Source organism: Embiotoca jacksoni, unplaced genomic scaffold, assembly GCF_022577435.1.
Source record: "Embiotoca jacksoni isolate LCO1_2020_lvr unplaced genomic scaffold, fEmbJac1.0.p SCAF_28, whole genome shotgun sequence".
Classification (NCBI taxonomy): domain Eukaryota; kingdom Metazoa; phylum Chordata; class Actinopteri; family Embiotocidae; genus Embiotoca; species Embiotoca jacksoni.
In genome coordinates, this window is record NW_027185379.1 from 1,393,218 (window position 1) to 1,419,059 (window position 25,842).

Sequence of the window (25,842 nt, forward strand, 5' to 3'; positions counted from 1 at the left end):
TATTAACCTTATTTATATCAAAGGTGTTGTTGACATGTTTATTAATTCAGTTTTCCAGGTGTAAACAGTACAGCATTTTGTCTTACTGAGATATCTGATCACGTAGCAGGAATATTAAGAACCTGAGAGCAGTGTCTGACATCCTCCAAGTTAAAGCCTTAAAAACTAACCAAATGGTTCAATAATGTTCCTGGTTAAACTCATGCGGTCTCAGAAGTGGATGTAGGAGAGCTTCACGTCACCCATTATCTCCAACGTGTCAATCTCACTGAAGGACTGCAAGCGGTGGACGAAGTCGAGCCAGTGCTGCCCATTCACATACACTTTAAACTTTTGGTTCCCACAACGAATCGACATCTGAGAGACACACACATGCAGAGTCAAGACGCTGCTGACGTCACAGTCGACCAAAATCACATCAAAAGACTGTGTGACAGATTTACTTACGTCAAAGTACTGTCCCTCCTTGAAGGGGTTCATGCTGAGCTCTTGCTCCTCATGGCCCCACTTTCCTCCAATCATGCTGTTTCTCACCACAACTCGTGTCTTCACTCTGGGGTTCATGTGGAAGGCAATGTCCCGAGATCTGCCCACCATGAAGTTGATGCTTATTCTGCAACACACACCCAGGAGTGTATGAGATACATGTCTGTTCAACACTCGTGTGCTGTGATTTCAGTGTGTACATACTGGTCTGCTGCGTAGGGCACCATGCCTCGGATGATGATGGTCCTCTTAGGGGACATCCCTCCTGGGATCTTGGTGGAGTAGGGCACCGGCTGAAAACACACAGCAAACACAAAATAAAACATTTGAAATTATAATAATAAAACCACGCAGCAACACTGCTGATCCCCGTGAGGCTGGCATGCTCAGAAAAGTGAGACATCTTCAAGTTTAGCACATGGGGGAGGTCTGAGAGGTGTCACTCAAGCTGGGTAGGTTTTTCCCTTTTCCCTTGTATAGTCTACATTTTAGGACACAGATTGTCAGACTCATACCTCAAAGGTTTTAAACTGTACTTTGTCCCAGCTGTTGTTCAGCTGTTTTTTGAGCTGAAGGCTAACAGTGAAAGAAAAATATAATTTTCTCAACCTTTCTGAGCAAATTTCTCCGCAGTTAATCGTTTGGCTGCCTCGTGATATTGATCAAATACAAGTACATTTTGGAGAATTCCTGACTGCTTCAGTTTGATCACAGCATTTTGAAAGTACTAACCCTGTTCACCAAGTATTAGCCTGTGCTAAAATGTCTGAATTAAAGGTTTTCCAATTCAATTTGTTGCAGTTCCTCTGTGTGACCAGTAGGGGACAGCAAACACACAACTCTGACTGCTGTAAATGAACGAGGAACAACTTTTACTTACAGGGTTGTAGACCGGCTGCCCACCCATGCCCTGAAATCACATTAGAAGACATCAGATTGAAGTGAGTTGATAAAATATGACGTACAAGAAGAACATGCCAACTTTATTGTGAAGTGTTCTCACCGGTAGGTTTGATCCAGGGTATCCTCCCTGCTTGAAGGGTCAAAAAGTAAATACTGATGACATTCAAACTTTGGTGTTTAAACTTACAAATGCCAGATTTGTTTACAAGGAAAATACAAACTGTTATTATTTTCATACCCCCATACCCCCTCCAATGCCTTTTTCTAGACTGATTTATTTAAAATGAATTTCAGTACTGAAGAATAATTTTTGTTTTACTTACCCCCATGTCACATCCTGGATATCCTCCCTGCTAAAAAGGGGGTGAACATGTTAAATATTGTTTAATAATGTACTTTTAATTTTGGATAAACTGCTACAATATGTCCTGTCATATCTCCAAAGTACACTCACTCCACTTCCCCCTCCCGGGCCACCGGGGTATCCTCCCTGTTGAAACGGGGTGAACATGTTAAATATTGTTTAATAAAGCTGTATTTAATCTAATTTAATTTGGACTGACTTGGAAAAATTACAAAACATCCCATCATGAACAAAAACTAAATAAACTCACTCCACTTCCCCCTCCCGGGCCACCGGGGTATCCTCCCTGTTGAAACGGGGTGAACATGTTAAATATTGTTTAATAATGCTGTATTTAATCTAATTTAATTTGGACTGACTTGGAAAAAGTACAAAACATCCCATCATGATCAAAAACTAAATAAACTCACTCCACTTCCCCCTCCCGGGCCACCGGGGTATCCTCCCTGTTGAAACGGGGTGAACATGTTAAATATTGTTTAATAATGCTGTATTTAATCTAATTTAATTTGGACTGACTTGGAAAAAGTACAAAACATCCCATCATGAACAAAAACTAAATAAACTCACTCCACTTCCCCCTCCCGGGCCACCGGGGTATCCTCCCTGTTGAAACGGGGTGAACATGTTAAATATTGTTTAATAATGCTGTATTTAATCTAATTTAATTTGGACTGACTTGGAAAAAGTACAAAACATCCCATCATGATCAAAAACTAAATAAACTCACTCCACTTCCCCCTCCCGGGCCACCGGGGTATCCTCCCTGTTGAAACGGGGTGAACATGTTAAATATTGTTTAATAAAGATGTATTTAATCTAATTTAATTTGGACTGACTTGGAAGAATCACAAAACATCCCATCATGAACAAATACTAAATAAACTCACTCCACTTCCCCCTCCCGGGCCACCAGGGTATCCTCCCTGTTGTAACAGGGTGAACACGTTAAATGTTGTTTAATAAAGATGTATTTAATCTAATTTAATTTGGACTGATTTGGAAAAATTACAAAACATCCCATCATGAACAAATACTAAATAAACTCACTCCACTTCCCCCTCCCGGGCCACCGGGGTATCCTCCCTGTTGTAACGGGGTGAACACGTTAAATGTTGTTTAATAAAGATGTATTTAATCTAATTTAATTTGGACTGATTTGGAAAAATTACAAAACATCCCATCATGAACAAATACTAAATAAACTCACTCCACTTCCCCCTCCCGGGCCACCGGGGTATCCTCCCTGTTGAAACGGGGTGAACACGTTAAATGTTGTTTAATAAAGCTGTATTTAATCTAATTTAATTTGGACTGACTTGGAAAAATTACAACACATCCTGTCATGAATAATAAAGGCCTCCTAAATATACTTACTCCACTTCCCCCTCCCGGGCCACTGGGGTATCCTCCCTGCAAGAAGCAGGTCAGTGAAAATATGTTCATTGCATCCCATTATACACTCAGTAATATTTAAATAAAACTGCATGCAGAAACAGAAATGACATACCCCTGCGCCACCTCCTGGATATCCACCCTGCTGAAAGGAGGTGTACATTTTAAATCACATGCAAAGCTGAGTTGAGTCCAATTATAATCAATCATAATAACTTATGTATACTTACTCCCTTTCCACCTCCCATTCCACCCTAAAAAATACAAACAGAAGAAACAAATCTATAATTAACATGACCTTCATAAAGTGCGCAGAGTTGTCGAACACATCAATGAACACATCAGATTATTTTGTTGACCCATAAAGAGAAAAAACGTTTTAAAAAGTAAAAAAAAAACAACTGTCAGTAAAGGTAAAGACAGTAACAAAAACCTATGAATCACTGACACCTGTAGAAGCTCAAGACGAGACTTTCATTTTTGCATTGCAGGAGGTTTCAGCTTTGCTAAAACTTTAAGTAAAAACATTTTTGAAAACATGTAAACTCAGCAAAACAAATCAAGCGCAAGCATTTTCTGGACGCATTTACAGTTTTACTCACTCCCATTCCTCCAGGATACCAATTCATGACACAGAAGCAGAAAGCATTAGCCATTTAAACCTCTTGTTTAAATGATTTATGCTGAGGATACTTTCCCAGCAAAGACCAAAGCAGCATTCATCTGAAGGCTCCCCAGACACGAGGACTCACCCCGATGACATTAATCGTCTGGACGGAAACATCTCCTCCGATCTGCATCGCACAAACTCGCTCCACAGGGAGACGGTGTGGGAACGTATGGAAATCCTTCCCATTGACTTTAATCTGCAACAGAATGATGTCACATGTTCAGCATAGGGCGTGAACAGAGGTCCAGTAATAAATGACTATATATAATAGAGGTTTTCACTAAATTAGAAATTGCACACACATTAAAAACTGTTGAATTGCAGTTAGTAACTACGTTAACTCCCTACTTATCATTTAAAGACTAAACATGTCATTTATGTTTAATAACACTGTAAAAAGATTGTTTGCAATGTGTGTACATCTGCTTGTTCTGACCTGGTAGCCCTGTGAAGTTACCATGATGACCATTTCAAAGGACTTTCCTTTGCTGAAAGGCATGCTACGAATCTTCTCCTCTGACTGCCACTCTCCTTTCTGACAACTGTTAAAGACCACTTTGTCCCAGCCATCAAAGCGAGGGTTGAAGTGCATGGCGATGTCGCTGGACTCAGACTCACTGCAGTGCAGGTTGATGAAGAACCTGTTTAAAAAAACAAAAACAACGTCAGGTGAACCAGTATCACCGAGTCCTGGAGTAACTAATAAGATAGAAAAAGAGAAGAAATGCAAACAGTGCAGGTGGGGCAAAGGACAGAAAATCTAAGGATCTCGTAAACAAAAAAATAAAAATGTCTCCTCACAAAAGAGAAAGAGCTCAATATGTCATGATACAGTCAGGTATGTGCACTGTTTACTTTGCCTGTTAATGGGCTGTAAAACGCCTTTGGCAACTCAGATATGACTATTTCGAAAAAGGAAAGACAAATGATACAAGTGAAGCTCTGTGTGACAGGTCAGCTTTAATATCCTACAACACAAAGAAAGCTGCTCCACCCAGGGTCAGATTACACAAGGTGTAAATTTAAATGGCGTCAGAAGTTTTTCATTAAAGATAAAAAAAATTTAAAAAAAACGTCCCACTGATAACTACTTATTTGAACAACATACACTTAACACTGAACTCATTTAACAGATATCAGCTATAAAACTACTGTCTTAAAAAGTACAGTGTCCAAAGTTAGAGATTTACCTGGTGATGTCTTCAGGAGTGGACCCCTGGATGTAGATGGACACTCCGTCCCTCAGGCCTCCATAAATGGGCCCCAGATAGGGAATTTTCTGTACCACACACAAAAGCAATCAACCACATGGTACAATGCATGCAAGCATTAAAGGCATGTTTCCAAATGTCAGTCAAAATACAAGATAAAATATAGATCAGTGAATAACAAGGAGTGGTTCGAGATTAAATCCTGGAGACTTCACAATCCGTATTCATATATTTAGATTTAGTGGTTCTCCATTTCTAAATGCAACGCATCAAGGGCTGAATTACTAATTTTTGAGGTACCTTTATGTGTCTATTTTTTTCTCGTTTATAAAGTGGAGAACAGCATTTCAAGTTAAGATACAACATAGAAAATATGTGATAATATAAATGCATTGTTAAAGATGAAATCAGTGTTTCCCAAACTTTTTGCTTTGTGATAAATAGACACACCAATAAGTGTCTTTGTCATGTTTCAGGTATTGTAATCACTTCCACACTTTAAACTTCCAAATGGTTTCAGTTGAATAACTTTCTGAGGCCCAAAGAGGGACAACTCAGATCTGAGAATGATCCATAAATGTTCTTCTTTCAACTCAGTGTTAGTAATTTCCCAGCAGGGGTCAGTTTTCTGCAGAATAACTAATATTTTTAATTTTGAAACTTGCTGATACAGATGAAGGATCTCCTTGGATGTGAGAATGGCAACTATTTTACATTCAGTTTAATCCCGTTGGATATTTTCAGTTTACGTTTAAAAATATTAACACAAAACTCTTTCAAAACTTCCTCCTTCGTCCTCCATCTTTTTGGTCGGGCTAATCTTTAAATCCTTATTACTTTGGAAAACATATCACTCCTTTTTATTAATGCATTACCCAGGAAGCCACATTACCAGGAACAATCATACCTGTGTGTGCGGATACTTACAGGGCCGTAGACGGGCTGATAGCCGGGAGGAGCAACAAACGGCATGACAGCAGTCACTAAGAAGGACAAGCGGAAACAGGCAGGTTCTGTCCGAGACGATCCCTTTAATACAAATGCTGAGGGAGTGGCGGAGGAGGGTACCAAACCCAGGCCTGTACAACCTGTTTACTTTGGAAGGAAAAAATGTAAATTAACCTGTGGCTCACAGGAGGAGTGGCATTTGGCAACAAAAGACAGACTTTATGTGTGTGAGCAGCTCGTGGAAGGAAAACCCGACCTAACATCAAAAACTGTTAAGAGTTAATGCAGCAACGAAACATTCAGAATCTCAACTTAAGTAAAAATGGCAATGATGTAATATAAAAATACTTCATTACAAGTAAAAATCCTGTCTTGAAAATATCACATAAAACTATGTTTCTTATCATTATTATCAAATAATTGTAAAAAATAAAAGTACTGTGTACGTATTATTACAGATGCATTACAATGAAAGAAGTGTTTTAATCTAACATGGCAGAGTTGACAGTAAAGTTTCAACAATATATTTTTTCAAACTGTATAATATCTATTAAAAAAATGGTCCAAGTAAAGTAAAGGTATCTTAATTTTAAGTAAAGTACTTGAGTCAATTGCTTACTTTCCAATGTTGCTTCTACATTCTTACTTTACTATTATGGGTGCAGAACTCTTTTTAAAATCATAATACATACTGAAACCTGCAATTACCACAATATTTCTGTTTCTTTACAGTATTGCAAAAGACAACAAACTTGTCCAAACTAGACGTCTGTGTAAAAGACATAATCTCTGCTCAGCACTGATATCATGTTTTCTACTCTCCTGTGTTTAAAAGAATTGTAGGTTTGTGTGAGTATGATTCATAAAACATCTAGACAACGCTGTCTCCCAAAGGCAAACAGAAACACAACTAACCTTTATCTACCACCACTCAGGAAACCATGTATGGTTTGAAGTACTCCATGGAGGCAGTAGGTTATTCTAAGTGCTTTCTTAAGTAAACATGCATGCACACCCGCGCACACACACACACACACACCAACACCTTTCAACAAAAGCTGTCAGTAATACGTGGGCGTTTCCTGCAAGGACCCTACACATGGTATTTCAGATATTTGATCAAGATAAAACTCCGCCAAAGCCACACTGAATCCCCAACAAAGATAAATTCAAATTCTGGCCACCTTAAAAAAGTCACTTTAAGATGAGTGCCTTGGATCAGTACACAAACTAATTAGTACAAAGACTGCATAGAGTCAATAATCAACTATAAGAAAGAAATAGGATTTGTCATGGAGGGAATATTTATGAGGTCATAAACCACTTAAAGGAGCAGTGTAGGATTTAGTGGCACCTAGTGGTGAGGTTGCAGATTGCAACTAACTGAACACCCGTGTCTCACCTTTCCCTTCCAAGTTTGTAGGAGAATGTACAATGGCTTTGAGAAAAATTAATTTTTTCACATTTTTAAATGCATTTGCAATTAAACATTTAAATATCTATACTTGTATATAAAATCTTGAGTTTTTGAAAATATTGTCCCATCTAAAATTGATCTTCAAGAGCCCAGACACGCACTCAATACATACACACAAAGGCTTTCACACTAATAAGGACACGTGTACAAATTCTCCTTAAAATAATCTGTTTAATCCGTATTTAAACTCAGAGTTCAGTCAGAGGACACTCAGCCAAGTGGAAAGTAGTGATCTCCATTCAGCTCCACATCATCGACCTCCTCTGTGTGGACCACGCAGTCCATCAGCAACCAAAACACTGCTCTGTCTCTGACACGTCATAACATGTAATACAAGATGGAGAGTTTGTGAGTTTGTATGTTTTCTCAAAGAGGCGTAGTGAGACAGAACAATGCGTCACACAACGACGTTCCCGATTGAGAAAAATAACCGATATGGTGAATTCCTACAAATATCCATCATAAAAACTAACTAGCGAAAACAAAAGCAAATTTTTCTCCTCTGATTGCAAACTGGGCATTTCCTTCAGCGTAGGACGGATTCTCTTCCCCACTGTGGAGTTCACAAACAGGACACGTGTTCATGTCAGACGAAGGAGCGTGGATCGTTTAAAGTCCTCAAAGCCCTAAAGAAAAATAAATATATGTATCTATGATGTATGTAAAATATGTCTTTTCATCAAAAGGCCTCCAAGCAGCCTAGTCATTCCTCAGTTATACAGATGACACTTTGGCCAAAATGTATACATTAAATACATTTGTTTCTTATTTTTAATGCACTGACAAAAACTTATTTGTGCATAAAGTGTCGTAAAACAGACTGTTGGCTGGAAATAACAGACGGGCTAAAACGGTCGTCTTGAGAAGATTTGATCTGCATATAAACAATAAATAAATAACCTTGGCATCCTCCTATACTGTAAGTGTGTGTGTGTACATCATCGCTATCTTATATGGCACAGAGACACCAGTGGAGATAGGGGACAACATACATCCAGGGACGCATTGTAAGACTTCAGAGTGTCAGCTGGGTTGGTCTAGAACGCTGATTCACACCGGTACATGTCCATGCACTCAGACGATACTGCGTTTATCGTCTCGGCGAGTCGGTCCAAGAGTTTCCATTCATAATCGTTTGTTTAAAGACGAGTTTCTTTGTCTTAAAAGAGAAAAGGAGTGAGAGGGCGGGGGCCCCAAAAAAAGGTTCCCTCAAGGATCTCGGAGATACGACTGAGCTGCTGAATGATGTTCTATTAAAACGCTCTCTCACCGAAACACCAACGATCAGAAATGAAACACCAAAAGGCAGCAGCCACATACAAAAAAAAAAAAAAAGTCTCTTCTTAAAAACAATATAACAGACATATCCACTCTAATCTGAAATAAAAGCTAAAAAAACGATCTGATCGCTAAAGCAGTGACGTTGCTATAGGCACTGTTACGTTTACAGCAGTAGCGACTAAGAGAGCCCCTCGTGTAAAGACACAATTGATATGCAAGGCAATCTATGTATATTTTACACAATAAAGGCCATGTAGTGTATTCATAGCGGAATAAAAAGGCCCCTGGCTTCCTGTGTCTTTTTATGCCTCTGATATTGTTATTCGGCTTTTCTTAAATCAATCCCATCATCATTCTCCTGCAGGTGGTAAAATAGTTCGGTCAAAGTGTGCATAGCTTTAACGGAGGAGAGAAATGTGCAGACAAAAGACAAAACTAAGACATAGATGTGTTCGATCTCTCGATTTCAAATCGTTCCTCTCTCTGAATTTCCCTCCTCCCGCCTCTCTTTCTCCTTTTAGACGCACAGAACAGATGCAGGATTTTATCCGAGCTGGTCCTCATACTGCTTCCTGAAGCAGTCTCCAGCAGGGTAGAAGTCCCAGCATCGCTCCTGGTACATCTTCCACACGTATGACTCCTGAAAGCAGGGGCGGGGTGGGGAGGGGGGGGTAACCATGGCAACGCAACATGAAATAGTTAAAGAAGGATTTTCATTCGGACAAAAAAAGACTAAAGAAGCCTGTATCTTTATTTTATGTACCTTTGTTATTTATCTATATATTTACTGACCTGTCCTGTGTGTTCTGTTTCATCTTTATTGATGAGATACATCAGGAAGAACCTGAAAGAGAAACGAGAATTAGTTTTCACAGAGGCCAAAGCCATCAGGACAAAACAGTGAAATCTTTCTTTTTCTGTCAGCTTCTGATTTGAAGATGAGAGCAAGTGATATCTAATGATGCTATATAGCAAAAGTAAACATAACAGACAAGTTCACGACGCTCACATGTAGTTGGCTAAATTATGCTCTTCTAAGGTGTGCGTCTCGAAGCCGTGCGGCGTCGTGTCAAAGTAGTCACTTCCTATGCCGCAGATGAAGCACTTTGTCTAAAAGGGAGAAAGGACACTTCGAATTAAACACGTTCTTGTCTCATGACTGAAAGAGAGTTGAAGGTGGCTGAATTAAAGCAACTCATTATCTCACCTCCATGTCCTCTCTGACCTGCTCCTGCTGGTCTCTCAGCTCTCCAAAGGCGTCGATGATCAAACCTGAGAGACAGACACGGCGTTACTTCTGTAGTCTGAAGACCGAAGTCCTTCACAGCAAAGCGTTTTTCTCTTCAGACCTCTAAGATACGCAAACAAGCACTTTACCCTGGATGATAGCCAGCAGGATGACGATGACAAAGAAGAAGAAGGTAATGTCAAAGACGACTCGGTAGAGCTCATATTCATCCCCGGCCGGGTCCTCGATCTCATCCCCGATGCCACCGCCGGCACGCACGCCAACGTACATGTGGAACAGGTAACACTGAAAGAGCGGGTGAGGTCAAAGGTCAGCTCTTTAAAACACATCAGAATAATCTCCCCGGGATGAAGACGACCTCGTCGCAAAAATCAAGCTGCGTGCGACTGATGTGTGCTGTATATATTTTGCTGTATATATTTGCCCTCCACTCACAGTCATCATGTCATCACACTTCATGTCCGGTTCATCCTCATCCTCGCTCTTGTTGTAGAACTTGCGGAAGAAGTTGAAGGCCACCACGGTGTACAGGTACACCACCACGGCCAGCAGACCCACGGTCATCAACAGCTGCAGGGAACAGATGGACGTGTCATCGGTGTGAGGTCAGCGTAAAAGCACCTGATAGGGAAAACAGGTGGGCAGGAAGCCCCGCGATACATCATTAAAGAAGGGTCACCTGTTTGCCGTTGTGGGTGACGGAGGACAGGATGGTGCGCAGGGTTTTGACACCCATGGCGATGTCCAGAAGATGACAAGCAAAGAAGAAGTTGTTGTAGTGTCCAAGCAGAGACATCAACATGTACCAAACCAGGTAGAGGAAAGTCTGAAAGATGAAAGAGGAGTGTCAGTAACACTAAAATCAGATTCTCTCATTGTGTGAACTACACCATGAACTGCTTTCTGTACGCACATTATCAGTGAAGACAACACCAAACTTCCAGATCTGGTATTTGATGTCAATAGATGTTATCCTGCAGCGAGAAAGACGAGTTAGTTCTGCAGCAGTTTGTACTATAACTGTGGTAATTCAACTGTTGATGAAAAAAAAAGAAGAATTCAGCAGTAGGCTTTATACCAGCTGAACATGGAGGTGTCCGGCTCCGGCTTCTTTTCGTGCGTCATGGCGCTGACGTCCAGAGAGGCCAAGTCCATACCGAGCAGCTCTGCGATCCTCTCTCTGCCGTAGATGTCCCCGTATTTATCCAGAACCTGGACATCACACAAACACGTTCAGAAGTCAGTTTCACTTTGAAACAAATCCCTGCAGAAACATGGCTGACATTCAAAAAACAAAACCTCACCTTTCTTTTCACAAACTTGTCCCAGTAATTGTTGGGGAAAGTCCTGCGTCGAACGAGAAAACATGATGAAAATGTCATTAGTTAAATGCTCAACTGCTAAACATTATGCAAAATTCCCCTGTATAGTTTTAAATGTTCCATTAAAATGTTAATTAAAATGATGAAACTTATTAAAATGAGTAGCAATAATTTTGTCCTTGAAGTCTGTCCCTCATACCGACACCCGCTCTGACACCAATGCTGAGTGATGCCAGGATGTGGCGCCAGCTGCATTAGTTGGTGCGATAGTAGAATTAAATGTGATAAAACACAGATTTGTTTTTTTTGTGGTGTCGGCAGATTTGTAAAAAAAAAAAAAACATTTTATGAAATTCCATCATTTATTCATGGTAAAATGTTAAGTCGGTTTCAATAAGTAACTCATTCAAAATGTCACAGGAGATAGAGTTACTAAAATATTGGTTCTGAGTGTTGACCTGAGGGCAGGCTAAGAACTTCGGTTTTCTGTTCTTCAGGCTGGACTGATTCAGGATATCCATCTTTTCATCTATCTGATAATTCAACAGGACTCTTACGGCGTGTTGAGCACCAGTCTGTCCCACTGGCCCTTGATGTCATCGTCCTCAGGCTGCTCGGTGACATAGACACCATCAAACTCCAGCTTTCTGGCCAGCTCCTTCTCTCTTTTGAAGATAACCAGAGGGACCTGGTAGGGGGGGTGGAGGGTGGGGGGGAGAACAGGGGACATTGTGAATGAAACCTACAAGCAGACACACAAAAAAAAGAGGATTTTTTTTTTTTTTTTTGTGGTGAAGGAAGGAAGAGAAAACGCGACACACCTTGAGGCAGTTGTAGCCGATGATGCAGAGGAAGGAGATGATGGTGTGGACGATACCGAAGAAGGCCATGGCCGGTTCCATGTAGCCCGTGCTCTCTTCTAAGAAGTAGTACAGGGGACCTTCTTCATCCTCGTCTTCCCCTCCTTCTTCTAATCCCGATCCATCCTCCTCAGCACCAGAGCCTTCGAATAGGGCCGAGCCCTCAAACAGACCAGAGCCTTCGAAGTCCTCCTCACCTGGAGGACTGTCAGACACCTGGAGAGGTCAGAGACAAAATCAGTCCTGCAAGTCTTATTTTGATGGCATTTCATTTCTGAGGCATGAAACTACAGAAACTACAGAAATACTGATTAACAGAAAAGCGATGGTTAAAGTCCTGTCCAGGAATATTGGTGATCTGTCTCATCATAAATCTGTACAATGTCGATAAATTTGCAATTGTGATGTGGCACCTTTTTATTAAAGGTCAAATTATAAAGGTTGGCTCAGATATCGCATGTGCATGTTTCATCGAAAGCAATTCACAAATGCAGAGACCTTGTAGAAGAGCAGGATGAAGTTGAGAGCAAAGGCGATGAACAGAGCCAAGAACCGAAGGTTGTAGAAGTTACGAGAAAGGTAGTTCTGGGAGGGGATGAAGGAAAACAGTCAGACTGGAGAAGAGTCTCAGCAAAGAAAAATTTCACTGCCTGATTCTGCTGCGATAATTCTGTGTTGGGAAAATGCTGATTCAAAAAAGATGTACCGCAACAGACGGCCGCTCACCATGAATTTAATCCTCTGGACTTCCAGCTCATTCCACAGCTCAAAGCCCCCCTCTGCAGTTTTCTTGTCCTTCTTGGCTTTGGTCTTCAAAGCTTTCTCCTCTACCTCCTCCGGCTCCTCCTCAACCACCTCGGCTTCTGGCTCCGCCTTCTCTGCCTTCTCTCCTTTCTCGGTACTGAAAAACACACAGAATAATGTCTTCCTCTGGACTTTAACATCTGATAATAAAAAGTAAATGACTATGCGTATATGTGATAATGTGAGCAGGTAATAATGAACGCTGAAAAGACTGCAAACATTTCTGTACAGTAAATTGCATCCAGTTTTCAGCCGGAAATGCCAGAGATGTTTGCTCTTTCATTTTAAATACATGTAAACTCTATATTTATAGCCACGAACACAGCTGTGATTTTCAGCTGAGGACACATTGTGTTCAACAGATGCTGCTCAGGTTTGACGTTGAGCTACAACAGGCAGAAAACTCACTCTGCCTTCTCGGCCTCCGGAGGCCCCTCCGCAGGGGCCTCCGCAGGGGCCTCCGCAGGGGCCTCCACTTCAGGCGCCACTTGTTCCTCCTCTTCTGGTCCTCCCGCTGTTGCGGCCAGCTGTTTTAATAATAGTTTGCAGTTAACAACCTGATTAACAGAGAGTGTTAGTCGACAACTATCAGACAGAACAACTCACCAACTTCCTCTTCAGCAGCGGACTGCCCTCCGGAGTCGGAGGCTCTTCTGCTGTCGTCTCTCCAAAGTCTCCGAGTCCACCGGGAGTATTGAAACCAGGCTGGCGTCCACCTTCCCCCTCCTCGCCACCCTCTTCTTCCTCCCCTTCTCCTCCAGCATCCAAGAGGTCTGCCCCTCCGTCTGCGTCTTGGGTCTCTCTTGTGCCTGGTTCGGGTGGCAGGTCCCCATGAACTTCGTCTTGTGTTGGATCTGGCATGCTGGCGAGGATCTCCGTGACTGTAATCTTCTTGGCACCCTCCACTAGGCCTCCACCAAACAGTACCTTCCATATCAGTGTGAAGAAGCCCTTGCAGATACTATAGACGAACACCAGGATGCCCATCAGAATAGTGTAGATAAACGTCACCAGGCCGATCACCATCTCCTTCACCGTCATCTTTCGTAGTTTGCGGTAACGACGCCGCAGGTTACGGAAGGTGAACATGTTGAAGAAGTTCATCACGCTCTTCAAAAACTCCGCAAAGGCGGACGCCGTCTCTGGAGCTTCGCTCTCACCATTGCCTTCCTCTCCCTCTGCGGACTCTACTTGATCTCCTCCAGACTCCTCCTCTTCTTCATCATCCTCTTCTTCGCCGCCGTCCCCCTCGGGCTCGGAGATGGACGCAGCAATGTTCATCTCAAAGATGGTGTCCTCGCAGAAGTTCACAAACATCTCCATTTTCTCGCTCTCGCAGCCCTCGTTGACCACGTCGAAGATGAACTGCCGTTTGGACTCTCGGACCTGAGGCATCTCCCACTGGTTGCGGTTGGCCTCGCTGATTTCAAAGTAAATGCGCTCGATCTTCCTGCTGGCTCCCATGATCTCGATGCGGCCGAGGAACGGGCGGAAATAGTTGAGCACGCTCTCCGCCTGCTCCAGGAAGTTCTGGAGGCGGGTGTCGTGAGGGACGTGCTCCGACAGGTTCGTGAGCAGAACCGCGATATTGAAACCGATGTCTTTGGCTGGCTCCTGGAAACGATCGGCAAATTCCTCGAAGTTGATCATCTCGTTCTCGTCGGCCTCCGAGCAGGAGAGGAGGAATTGGATTTCTGAGGTAGAGTATTGCTTCTGACTGTCCATGGCCTTGGAGAAGTCCTTCTTGGAGATCAGCCCACGTGGATCGGTCACGTAGTCACGGAAGGCATCAGACGCCACGATGTCCTTGAGCTTGAGGAACATGTCGAAGAACTTCAGGATCATCTCCACGTTGCTGGAGGACTCCACCAACATGTCAACCATTTGCCTGGCAATGGTGCCGTTCACCACGTTGCCTGAGAGCGGTACAAGGTGAGCACAATATTACCGAAAGGCTGCGGCAGAAAGCAGAGGACATCAGCAGACTGAGATGGACATCTTACCTTCTAGCAGAGACAGAAGCATCACCACCATGTCCTTCTGCAGATCCAACAGTTCTTTCAACAGTCCAATTTGACTGGAGTCCTACAACGAAGCCAAAACACACGGCAAAACACAAACACAGAGCAGAAAAAAACAGGTGTTTACTGAGAAAAAAAACCTGTGATTTATAATTACAGTTTAATTTGACAGCGTATGTGCTTCTTTTGAGACATAAGTGAAAGACGCTACCTCAGAGTGTGCTCTACTCCAAAAATGATCCTGGGTTTGCATTTCAAATAAAGAATATGCATTTTTAACATCACAAATACTACACTGAATGTGTTGGGAAGTGAGACAGAGAACAGAAACACAGGCAAGTGGAAGAGGAAGGAGGAAGAGAGCATTGCCCTTTAATCCGAAAAAAAAAAAAAAAGGAGGCTGCAGGATGGAAGACACAGCCATATATGCAGATGCTGACCTCAGCACTCCTGAAGGCCTGCACCAGCAGATAGCAAGCAACACAAATATTTTAGACAGCCTACAGGAACAGAGTGTCAGGACAAGCCAGCAACAACTGCCAGCGTAATCACAGTAATAACGTTTAACACCTCAATGACAGAAACCGCCGACGCAGCTGAACGAACAGAAGCAAAGCGAGACGTTTAGAGGCTTTAAGGGAGCAACATAAAAATAAATCCAACAAAGAAATAATTCATCAATAATTATTTCCTCTTCAGAATCGAAAGCAAAAATAAGTCTATTAATTCGATTACAACAGGTACAACAATCGTTTTTGACCTTTAACGCCTTTAAGAAAGTCGCGCTGGAGACAAAACTGAATTTTTCTATACCTGCTGTAACAGTTAATAAAAGGAAACTCAAAAAAGAAAAAATAATTACTTTTTCATTTCCAACTCAAAACCTGGCAAAATATAAACTGCTGTTGGGAGAATCCATAAACATGCACATGGAGATGATGTAGGTTGCTGCCAAATGAAGAATGCGGTGAAGCATAAGAAATACAAATAAAAAGCATGAAATGCCCATAATGAGATGGCGTTTGGAGGGAAAACACAGAGTCTTACGCCATTTCGTAGTCCTGGATCGGGATGCATCTAACAGGGTTATACATGAAAATAAAAATGTTATCCATCAACATTTTTACTTCATTTTTGTATTGTCTAAGCCTGAATATGATTTTACATATCTTATATCAGGCCACATCTTCAAATTCTAATATTAAGCCAATTTATTTGATCTATCTGATTGCTTTTTTTTAAGCCTTTTAAAACTTCTGTGTTGATAAATGAGCACATTTCTCCTTTCTTATCCAACGCAAAAACTACCTAGAATTAAATATGACTCCGAATCATCTGTACACACTGATGTGAAAGTTATTTTATATCGCTTTCAATTTTTTTTAAATAACTATCAAAATATCCAAGATGTAAAAATACAAAAATGTATTTTAAACAGCAGTGTCAGTGGCAATCAAAACACAGAATTAGAGTGAGCAGGAAACAATGCAGCTGCTTGTTAGGTCAAACACGTCACAGACTGCAAACACATATTACTCAGAGCACATACACATTTGTCCAAAGCACAATCACACGCTAAGCACTGGTCAGTATCAGATGAATAGGAGGATTAACAGGATTAGTGTCACAGAAAAGAAGGGAGGGAAAAACTAGTTAAGATTTAAAAACCAGTTCATTAAACAAAACAAAAATAATCAAATAAATACATACTTTACTCTGCAGGAACCATGAGAGAGACAGTTCATAAAATTAGTTTTCTCAAAGAGTATAAATGATTACAATATGCGATACAGATATGTATATATTTTAATTATTATCAACGAGAATCGTGAATTTTCTGGATTCTCTACAGAAATTATTCTCAAAACATCCATGTAATGCACTGGGATGTAAATATTATGGCTTCAAAAAAAAAAGAGGAAAAATGAACAGATTCATTGGGATGTTTTTTTTTTACCTGAGCAAGTTTCATCATCATATGAGCAAAGACGTGAAGGAAGCCCACGACAGCGTCCCACAACCTGCTGTGGGCCAGAGACTGCTGGTTACCAGTGCAGGGACCCTGGAAGACACAACGTGGAAAGGTGTCGATTATATTCTGGTGCTTTCATCATTTTAGAAGATCTATTTTAACATTTTCCAGTGATTCAAAATAATTATTTTTAATAACACAATCGGTGTATATATATTAGCATTTAGGATTTCTGTAGGGACTGATGTTTAAAATCCACCGTTATTCTTTGTTTTGAAGGGGGCATATCCTAACATATATTCCGCATAAAGAAATACGTCTACTTCTTTTTAATGCCAAATATCCAGTTAGCCTGTAATATAGAACTTGTCATTGCTGACTCGGAACTTTCTCACCTGGATGTACTCAGTCAAGCTGTTGAAGACTTGCTTGGCCACTGTCATTGCTTTGGAGAAATTCCTCTTACCAGGCTCATCAATGATGTCTTTTCCTGAATAGTACCAATAAAAGTCACTGATCGACTCCTGCAGGAGGGAAGAAGGAGGAGGAGGAGGAGGAAGAGGAAGAAGAGGAGGAGGAGGAGGAGGAGGAGAAAAGCGTCATGTTACTTTTTAGTTGTACGTTACTATGGAATTGTTCCAAGTGAAAGAAGTATAAAATAAATGGTATATATACTGTGTTAAAAAATGATTTAAGCATAATTATACAAATATATAGCAATATATTACGATTTGTGTTTTGTTCTTCGTGTGCTCTCAGTACACTTTTAGTAAGACAGGAATATGGTGAAAATGGGGTCTTTCTGCATTTATTAAAATTATGTTTACTAAACTTAATTACTAAAGTCATTCTCCTCAATTAAATCCCTGACTAAATCATCTCGACCAAACTCTCACAAGAAATGTACAGCGTGCAATGTCTGATTTCCCTGATATATTCGTCTTTGGACCGTTTCCTGTCTGACCGAATAAAAGTCAATGAAAGCGCAGGCTGTCTTTCATAAAATATTTACAGTTTTTCAGCATTATGTGAAGCTAATTAATGCTTAGATCAGGGCAGCGGTATGAGTGCATCAGAGTGACCTGTAGTCGCAGCAGGTAGTCCACAGTGCAGATGATGACATTGATGGTTGTGGTGCTGCCTGTCTGGGTTCTCAGGTAGTTCTGAAAATCTGAAGATGGACAGCAGAAACAAAATGCACCATAAAATGAAGTCTGGAAATGTCCAAAACGTCAGATTACATAGACTTGTAATACTCCAGTCAGAGGATAAAGCATCAGGTGCATGTACAGGTTAAATGTACAGCATTAGTTTGTACATTTATTGTGCAACAACTGAGCCGGCACTTTAATTTGCAGGAGTTTACTATTAGTAAGGACGATGTGGTTAATTGCTTTCAACAGCACTCTTGTGACGTTTGAGACTGTAAAGAGTTCCCTTCTTCATTGACTCACCGTTATTGTGGCCCTCACAAAGAAGCTGCAGGAAGCGGAAGAGGTCACACGTAAATTCATCGTCTGCCATCACTTTCTCATCTGGGCAGAGCAACAAAAAACACACTAATTAATCTGTGCAACGACAACAAAAAAAAGATTCAACAGTTCCAGTACAGAGTATGTGTGAAGTTTTCTGTTATTTCTGTTAGAATAAACAGTGATGAACAAAACATGAGGGATTAGGTGTATTAAATAAAAGGCAAAGTCATTAAAGGTATTAAAAGAATAGATATTTTCTAGCTCTTTATCCCACCTTTTATACTTTATAACTTTCCCTTTCATAACTTAACTCGTAACTATGAGTCTTGTCTTCTTACTGTCATGTTAAATATATATCTCACTGAAAAATTGGTAAATAAAAAAATATTTTATCCACACGATTCAGAAACGTATAGTTTACTACTTCTACAAATGGCATTTTAATTACTTTTTACTTGTATATTCAGTTATTACTAAAAATTAACAACAATCCCAACAAGTACTTTGGAAAAAATCTCCAAACATTTGATTTTTGGAGACCAACCAAAATAATTCTGCCTATCAGGCAACATTATTTTCCCAGCTTTAAAGACAAGTTAACATTTTACAGAAAAGCAGTGGGCTGCTTACCTTATGTCAAGATACAGACCCCTTTTATTTCCAAAAATAAAAAACAACAAACAAAAAAATGGAAGTACAAATATGACATAGTTCTATGATTTAAGAAAAATAAGGCAAAGTCTAATAGTCTGGTTTATGCAAAATACACAGTATTGATATTAAGACTTTTAGATGAACTGTATTAATTCAAAATCAACACTGGTAAAAAATGTGATGATGGTATATCACACGTCTACTGAGATGCACTGAACACGGCAAGATTCAGATTTAGTAGTAAATATTAACAATGAGAAAAAAAAATCATCTTTATGGCAGTAAATAAAACTAAAGCATATAGTGTGTGTGTGTGTGTGTGTGTGTGTACTTGTTTTTATACGGTATGCATGTTGTATGCAAGTCTCTGTGACTGTGTGGAAGTAAAAGTGTGGAAGTACCGTCACCTCATACCATTCTTCGACTCTCATTAGCAAATGTTAGTGAAAACCACAAAGACCTCTGAGTCCTCGTCCATTTGTCAGCTGGAGGCGGGGGCTTCCACAGTGACTCCTCTTTTGGGGGTTTTCTCCCACAAACTAACTCTGTCTACTTCTCCAGATGTTTTTTGTTGTTGTTGTGGTTTTTTTTTTTTTTTACAGAAATAATCTAGTCAACAAACCTCAGATGGACAGCAGAACAAACATCAGTCACATCACATTGAAATGGGAAACGGATACATGAAGACAGGACATTAGGGAATAAATAAAAGCGAGGAAACACTTGTGACACAAACATAAAATCCAGATGTAACGTCAAGGCACACCATCATGCAGGACAGATCTACTGAACTCAACAAACTGTGGTTAGCTACGTTTGTTGGGGGGAAAAAAACACACTTTATCTAATGCCTGGAAATGCACGGTAGATAAAATGTTGTTGTTGTCAGGGTGGAAGTAAAGATTTGACAACTAACCTTCTTGCAGGTAGTAGCTTTTTATATTTGATTTAAGGATTGCACTTTAAATCCCATCCATTCCACAAAATACATTTTATAGCTCTCTACTAGCATGCCATCAGACGTTTTGAAAACGGTTTCTTCCCCAAGAACGCACAAGCATGCTGAGACTAAATCCGCACATGAACACAACATAAGGGAAAAAAAACAAAAAACAGCGGCGGGGATGCCGGGTTTTATATTCTCCCACAAAAAAACATGAATGGACACATTTCCGAAGGGTGAAAGCTGTTATCGCAGTGACGACTGTTAAATAATCTCATACCTGCAGCGAGCAAAGGGGTACGACCCCAAACAACCGCCTCCTGGTCACGAGGACAAAATACCTTATTGCAAAGTACATGATTCAGCAACAGTTAATGCTGGAACTTTAATTTAGAAGCTCTGATTTTATTACTCTTAGATTTTGCTATCTCGTGCTGCGTACATTCATGAGAGAGTGTCTATTTTTAAACGGATTTAAAACACTATGTCAAACAAGAAAAACTAGAAAACTCTGTCCTGTGTTTCTGTCGCAGGTCGTCTTTCCAACCACAAAAAGGCAACAGTTAAATATTATGAGAGGATGTTGCAGAGAAACTGCCGACGTACACCACGATAAAAAGAAAATGGTCATTTAGTCACCGTGAGGATTTATACGCGGGGGCTTTAGACAGATGGTTCGTCTGCGAGGGGCGACCCTGAAACCGACGACATTTGAATGATTGGAGATATAGAGGGCTTAAAGAGTTCCTACTGCTGCAGCAATTCATTTCAGTTTCTAGGACACAGGGTCAGTATGGTTCTCTGTGATTTATGAGAGGAAAAAAAAAAAAAAAAAAAAAAAAAAGCAGGAGAGGAAGATTTAGGTTAATGCATTTCTGCCTTCCTATAAAACAGTCATGAGACTGAGATTGTTGGAGTTACAGTAGATCTGCGATAAACCACTCAAGGAGGAGAATCCAACTTTACAATCCCTTCAACAGGAAAAAAGGCAGAGAGACAATGCGCGAGTGCAACTCCAGCAGCATGTGTATCATCGCCAGGTTTCCGTTATGATGTACCAGTGAGACTGTAAAAGCTGAATTTCACCGGGTCCCTTGAGTGTGAAATGAAATGCGTATTAAGTTCACGGCAAGGAAAAGACTAGTCAGGTGATCGAGAGCTGAGAGAGACAGAGGAGACAGAAAGGAGGAAGAGAGAGAAAGAAAATACGTGACAGCAAAGTTTCATTTACCACGTTCTAGCTTCTTATCTGAGAACCGTGAGAGCAGCAAAGTGACGGGTAGGAGAGACATGAGGGGTAACAAGGTGGAAATGGGCAAAGTGAACAATATGTAGGGGGAGAGAAAAACAAGAGAGACGAAAGTGAGTCCAGGAAAATCTCATGGCTGTCAGTGGAGGATAAACAGCGTCATACATCAACAGTCCAAATGCTGTGACTAATATAAAGACTCCAAATACACTCGCATGACAACAGACCTCAAACAGGCACATTCAGACACACAAAAAATACACATAGGAACGGACGACACACACTGGAGCTGGGGAAAGTCAGGTTACATCACAAACCAATTGAAAATAAGGGAGAGAACAAAGATGTGGCAGTGTGTGTGTGTGTGTGTGTGTGTGTGTGTGTGTGTGTGTGTGTGTGTGTGTGTGTGTGTGTGTTGAGTTTCTCTGTGGCAGTAAGAATCTGTTGATCATACTCACTCGTGCCCTCCTCTGAAACCATCCCCAGTCCTTCAGCCTTGTTCTGCCTCTCAAAAGCATTCAAGTCCAAAACGCTGTCGACATCAAATATTTCATCAGTTTTTACAAAACGCAAAAACTTCTCATACAATTTTCCAAGAAATCGAAAAGCAAGTTAACAATAAAAAAAAAACAAACACGTGACAGACCTGCAGGTCTGCATCAGAGCCTGAACGCTTAGGAAGAATCCCACATCCTTTTTATCCTTCAGATAGTCCAACATCCTCTACATGCAGACATATACAAAAAAAAAAAGACACAAAAATAAACAATTTTCATGAAACACAACAATTATATTGAAGGTGTTAAGATGGACCAACAAAACAAAAGGACAATACAGCAAAGTTTAGTTTCTCTTCCCAGCTTAATAGCGAGTTAAAGTTTGTGTAGAGGCCCTCTTCACCTGCTGTACAGCGCTGTTGCCTCCGTTGAGGATGGAGATTCCCAGTTTGAGTGTTGAAGAAACCATGACTCCCGGTTCGCCTGAAACAAGCACAGACACCACAAGTATCTTACTTATCTTTTACTTGCTCGCTGTTATCACCTTAAAAACTGAACTGCCTTACAACTTATTAACATTATTTATTTAAGCAGGGAATTTACCAAGAGGGGTTATAAGAGGTACAAAGCTCAGAAAAGTGAGATATTTAACACAGATTAGCACAGATGTTTAATATATCATTCATGAGAATTAAGGCTAAAATTAGGGCAGCTTGTAGTGACATAATTTAGGGCAATATAATATCCATTCAAGTAATTACTGTCCATGTTTTTCCAGACTCAGAGTGATGTGTGAAGACTTTGAAGGAATCCTTATACGTATTCACTGTCTTGGACATTAAAGCAAAATCTAACGCAGCACAAAGTTGTAGCCCTAACACTAAACAACATGACTGTGCTTCACACACACACACACACACAACAGCACAGAGGATTTATACAGTCAGCACAGTTTCAAGGTGAACAGAAAGGCCTTCATGGCTCTGCCCTGGCGACTCGTGGGTGTAAATCCAGCGTGTGTCGGCTACCTTTGCAGGCGCTGATCATCTGCAGCACCATTTCTGCAGCACCACGGTTGTGCAGACGGGACTGCTGGTACAGAAGCCTCTGTTTCTCCATCTCCTTTTCCTGTGGAGCAGAGCAGCAGGGACACAGCTGTAACCCTGCCAACGAGGACTGCACTGCCCCCCGCACTCATACACACACACACACACACACACACTGACACGCACGCACACACACACTCAATGATGATCCACTAGCTGCACTGAATTAATCCATATTACAGCTAAAGCTGACGAAGACTAAAAGGATAAATAAATGGCAAAATTGATTACATTTCTGTACATTACAATTATATTTAGCACAAAGGCAAATTAAATTGCAAATTAAAGTAAGCACAGCTTTTGCAGAACACCGTGCAAAAGTGTAAATTTTTCACCAAGTACCACTATTTATATACAAGATCTGTTGGAGAGAAGCTTTGGAGTTTTTAGAACGTGCACTTCTTTCACTTACGGCCTTGTTGCATCGATCTGCTAAAGTTAAAGTGTCCTGATCCTCCAACATTTTGCCAGGTCGTTGCCATGATGACATACAACTCTATAACACTGAAATGCTGAACTATTCTTTTCAAGAAGCGATCACATTTGTTTTGTATTTTCTAAACACCGTCTTCGGTCCAGGAAGTACTTGGGATCATTCACGACACATACATTCACTACAACGAAATGTGTATTAGTGATGGAAACAGAAATTCCAGCTCTTGACATCTTCCAGAGGTGCAAACGTTCGGTAGCAGCAAACACTTTGTCCCAGAGCGCAACACACTTCACACACTCTTTGTAGGGAAGCAAAAGCTGTTGTCTGAGTAACACAGCATGCAACGCCTGCTTCCAACAGCAGTTCAGGGTTGTTCTACCTTACGGCCTAAAGTCCTGCAGGTATGCTACTTCCAGCAGCAATATGTGGCTCCCGTCTGCTTGTCAGACACACTATAGGCCCACATACTTGAAGAAGTCTGACTTGTCACAGGAGGAAAAGCACAGATGATCATGACTGTTCAGCCGAGGGCTGAACAGGTGCTTTTCCTACTTTAATGTTTTAAAATGTCTGCTGTGAAAAAGGCCAATTTACTATGAGACTCATTCAGTTATTTAGCAATAGACTTTTGTGAAGTCATAACAAGTGAGAGAGGAATTGCAGCACTATGCAATTTCGCAAGAAAAACATTAAAGACTTTGGACTGAATAAATCAGTATACTGTGCATATTTACATCTTTGTAGTTATTGTTTGTTAATACAAAATATAAAGTTTCAAAATTAAATAAGGAAATTAAATTACAATCAATCTGCAGCACGTTAAAATATTACACTGCGCAGTGCAATACAGTGTTACACTTTACTGTAGTGCTGCTATGCTACATGATACAGTAACTCTCCGTCACTGCTATTCCCACTAAACAGTACTGCTTTCCACTATTATACTTCAGTCCAAGTGCTGCAGTGTAACTGCCATGAACAACCATCCTGTTGAAAAAAAGAGGTTAGATTTGACCCACCCGCTGCACATCATGCATAAAGCCCCACCCCAAAGCACCCCCAACTGTATCTGGCCCTCCCTCCGCCCCCCTCCCTCGTAAGCCTGACATGTGCAACACTGACAGACTTTTCTCTGCTTACAGAGGTTCTGCTCATCCTTCAAGCAGGTTTTGTGCCTCGTGATGAGTGGTAAGAGGCCGTGCGCAATCATAAGTGCAAGTTTGTGTGTGTGTGTTTTGGGTGCGAGCTGTTGCAGTGTGTGCTTGCATGAGTGGGTTTGGACTTGGGATGGTATGTGAATGGCTGACTGTGCACGCTTTTACTGTAGTCCTTGGTGAGCACAGAGAGGAGAGGTATTAATATCGTTCAATTTAAAGAAGAGACCAACAAAGATGTTTAGATGTTACAGCTACAGTTATGGGGTTAGTCCAGATGGGTGAAGACAGCCAAATTAGCAGGTGAATACAGGAGGTGTGAGTCAGGAAAGGATGGTGCAAATCTGGGAGAGACTGACCGAGCACACCAGATCAGCACAGACGAGCTAGTTTTACCGTTAGGAAACCTGCTGCATCGCTGTTAACAATCTCCAAAAACTGCTTCTCAGTTAAGTCTTGAAAGGCAACATCACATTTCAGAGCCCTTATTAGGTCAAAAAAGGAAACGTAAAGACATTAAACTGATGAAAATATCCCTAAATAATAGTCATAATTTAACTCAAATGTAAACATTTTTAGATTACAAAATCTACTGTGCAAATGGGTGTAGTGCTACCCTCCAGGTAAAGCATTGCATCTCTATAGCTACAACATCACAGTGTCCAAACCTGGCTTTTGAGGCAAAACATCGTCATTGAGATATTCACTGAAGTTGCCAGTCGCACGAAGGGTGGTGGTGGTGGTGGTGGTGGTGATTCAGAAAGGAGGTTTTTTTTTTGTATTGTGTGCAGTCACATCAAGACTTTGAAGAGTGATAGTTTAGTTGCGCCGCTAAGAATGACCTATTTGGTTGTTTGAATCTAATTGGATATGCTTACAGCGGTGTTTTGATGATTATATTTTTAAAATTAAGTTTATATATTTAGTTGCTTTCTGGCAGATGTCACGTAAATTAATTTAACCGCTGCTGTACTTAGTAAGTATCTGCTAGAGACGCACAGACGTGGTAGTTCGCATTAACCTCAGTCAATCTATCAATCAATCAGCCTTGGAAACTGTGATTCTAAAATCAAACAGCTAGTTAAGACTAAGTGGTTTGTTGTGACCTGAGTTTCATTTTGTTGCTGCATCATCTCTCAGCGCTCAAGTCATGCAATTTGGGAACAAACAAACTGAGTCCACAACATCGATCCCACCGGTGGGCAGAGTTCAGCAAAGGCATGCACAGGTCAGTCCACCATGGCAGGAAATAAACAAACGGTGTGAGTGAACAAAGCCAGAAGGGCAGAAAGAGAGAAGAAAAAAAAAGGAAAAAAAAAGGGTGGGTTGGGGGGGGGGGATGTGCTGAGTGTGATGTCATGGTGT

At 41.0% G+C, this 25,842-nt stretch overlaps 2 protein-coding genes across 50 annotated transcripts in view; both read right to left on the reverse strand.

The window, feature by feature from the left end:
• Positions 1-24: 24 nt before the first annotated feature.
• LOC138205261 (galectin-4-like) lies at positions 25-6,037 on the reverse strand. Of its 42 annotated transcripts, none has more exons than XM_069161107.1 (20): positions 5,957-6,037; positions 5,009-5,097; positions 4,255-4,459; positions 3,901-4,014; positions 3,379-3,402; positions 3,264-3,290; positions 3,131-3,166; positions 2,964-2,999; positions 2,804-2,839; positions 2,644-2,679; positions 2,484-2,519; positions 2,164-2,199; positions 2,004-2,039; positions 1,844-1,879; positions 1,713-1,742; positions 1,490-1,519; positions 1,367-1,396; positions 691-779; positions 448-613; positions 25-357 (listed from the first exon to the last, which is right to left on the reverse strand). In XM_069161107.1, the coding sequence occupies exons 1-20, from the start codon at positions 5,999-6,001 to the stop codon at positions 211-213; spliced, it is 1,284 nt and encodes a 427-aa protein (XP_069017208.1). In that variant the 5' UTR covers positions 6,002-6,037; the 3' UTR covers positions 25-210. The 42 variants fall into 42 exon arrangements, with proteins under 42 accessions (XP_069017208.1, XP_069017180.1, XP_069017179.1 ...); XM_069161079.1 differs by having other exon boundaries at positions 1,490-1,516; positions 3,264-3,293; XM_069161078.1 differs by having other exon boundaries at positions 3,264-3,293.
• A 1,568-nt stretch (positions 6,038-7,605) lies between these two features.
• The window catches only part of ryr1b (ryanodine receptor 1b (skeletal)), a 63,999-nt gene continuing 45,762 nt past the window's right edge, over positions 7,606-25,842 (reverse strand). For 3 of the 8 annotated variants that reach the window (XM_069161116.1, XM_069161115.1, XM_069161114.1), the window contains 28 exons: positions 22,810-22,909; positions 22,185-22,264; positions 21,931-22,007; positions 21,743-21,816; positions 21,267-21,284; positions 18,418-18,498; positions 18,046-18,134; positions 17,359-17,487; positions 16,949-17,053; positions 16,039-16,068; positions 15,203-15,232; positions 14,974-15,055; positions 13,577-14,886; positions 13,379-13,497; positions 12,893-13,067; positions 12,665-12,751; positions 12,128-12,382; positions 11,864-11,994; positions 11,289-11,331; positions 11,063-11,196; positions 10,898-10,958; positions 10,664-10,810; positions 10,420-10,554; positions 10,113-10,269; positions 9,943-10,007; positions 9,745-9,845; positions 9,528-9,579; positions 7,606-9,375 (listed from right to left, as the gene is read on the reverse strand). In XM_069161116.1, coding sequence (XP_069017217.1) covers positions 9,280-9,375; positions 9,528-9,579; positions 9,745-9,845; positions 9,943-10,007; positions 10,113-10,269; positions 10,420-10,554; positions 10,664-10,810; positions 10,898-10,958; positions 11,063-11,196; positions 11,289-11,331; positions 11,864-11,994; positions 12,128-12,382; positions 12,665-12,751; positions 12,893-13,067; positions 13,379-13,497; positions 13,577-14,886; positions 14,974-15,055; positions 15,203-15,232; positions 16,039-16,068; positions 16,949-17,053; positions 17,359-17,487; positions 18,046-18,134; positions 18,418-18,498; positions 21,267-21,284; positions 21,743-21,816; positions 21,931-22,007; positions 22,185-22,264; positions 22,810-22,909 — 3,963 coding nt within the window. In that variant the 3' untranslated portion in view covers positions 7,606-9,279. The remainder of the gene's footprint in view (positions 9,376-9,527; positions 9,580-9,744; positions 9,846-9,942; positions 10,008-10,112; positions 10,270-10,419; positions 10,555-10,663; positions 10,811-10,897; positions 10,959-11,062; positions 11,197-11,288; positions 11,332-11,863; positions 11,995-12,127; positions 12,383-12,664; positions 12,752-12,892; positions 13,068-13,378; positions 13,498-13,576; positions 14,887-14,973; positions 15,056-15,202; positions 15,233-16,038; positions 16,069-16,948; positions 17,054-17,358; positions 17,488-18,045; positions 18,135-18,417; positions 18,499-21,266; positions 21,285-21,742; positions 21,817-21,930; positions 22,008-22,184; positions 22,265-22,809; positions 22,910-25,842) is intronic. The other 5 variants (XM_069161120.1, XM_069161119.1, XM_069161117.1 and 2 more) reach the window with 4 other exon arrangements.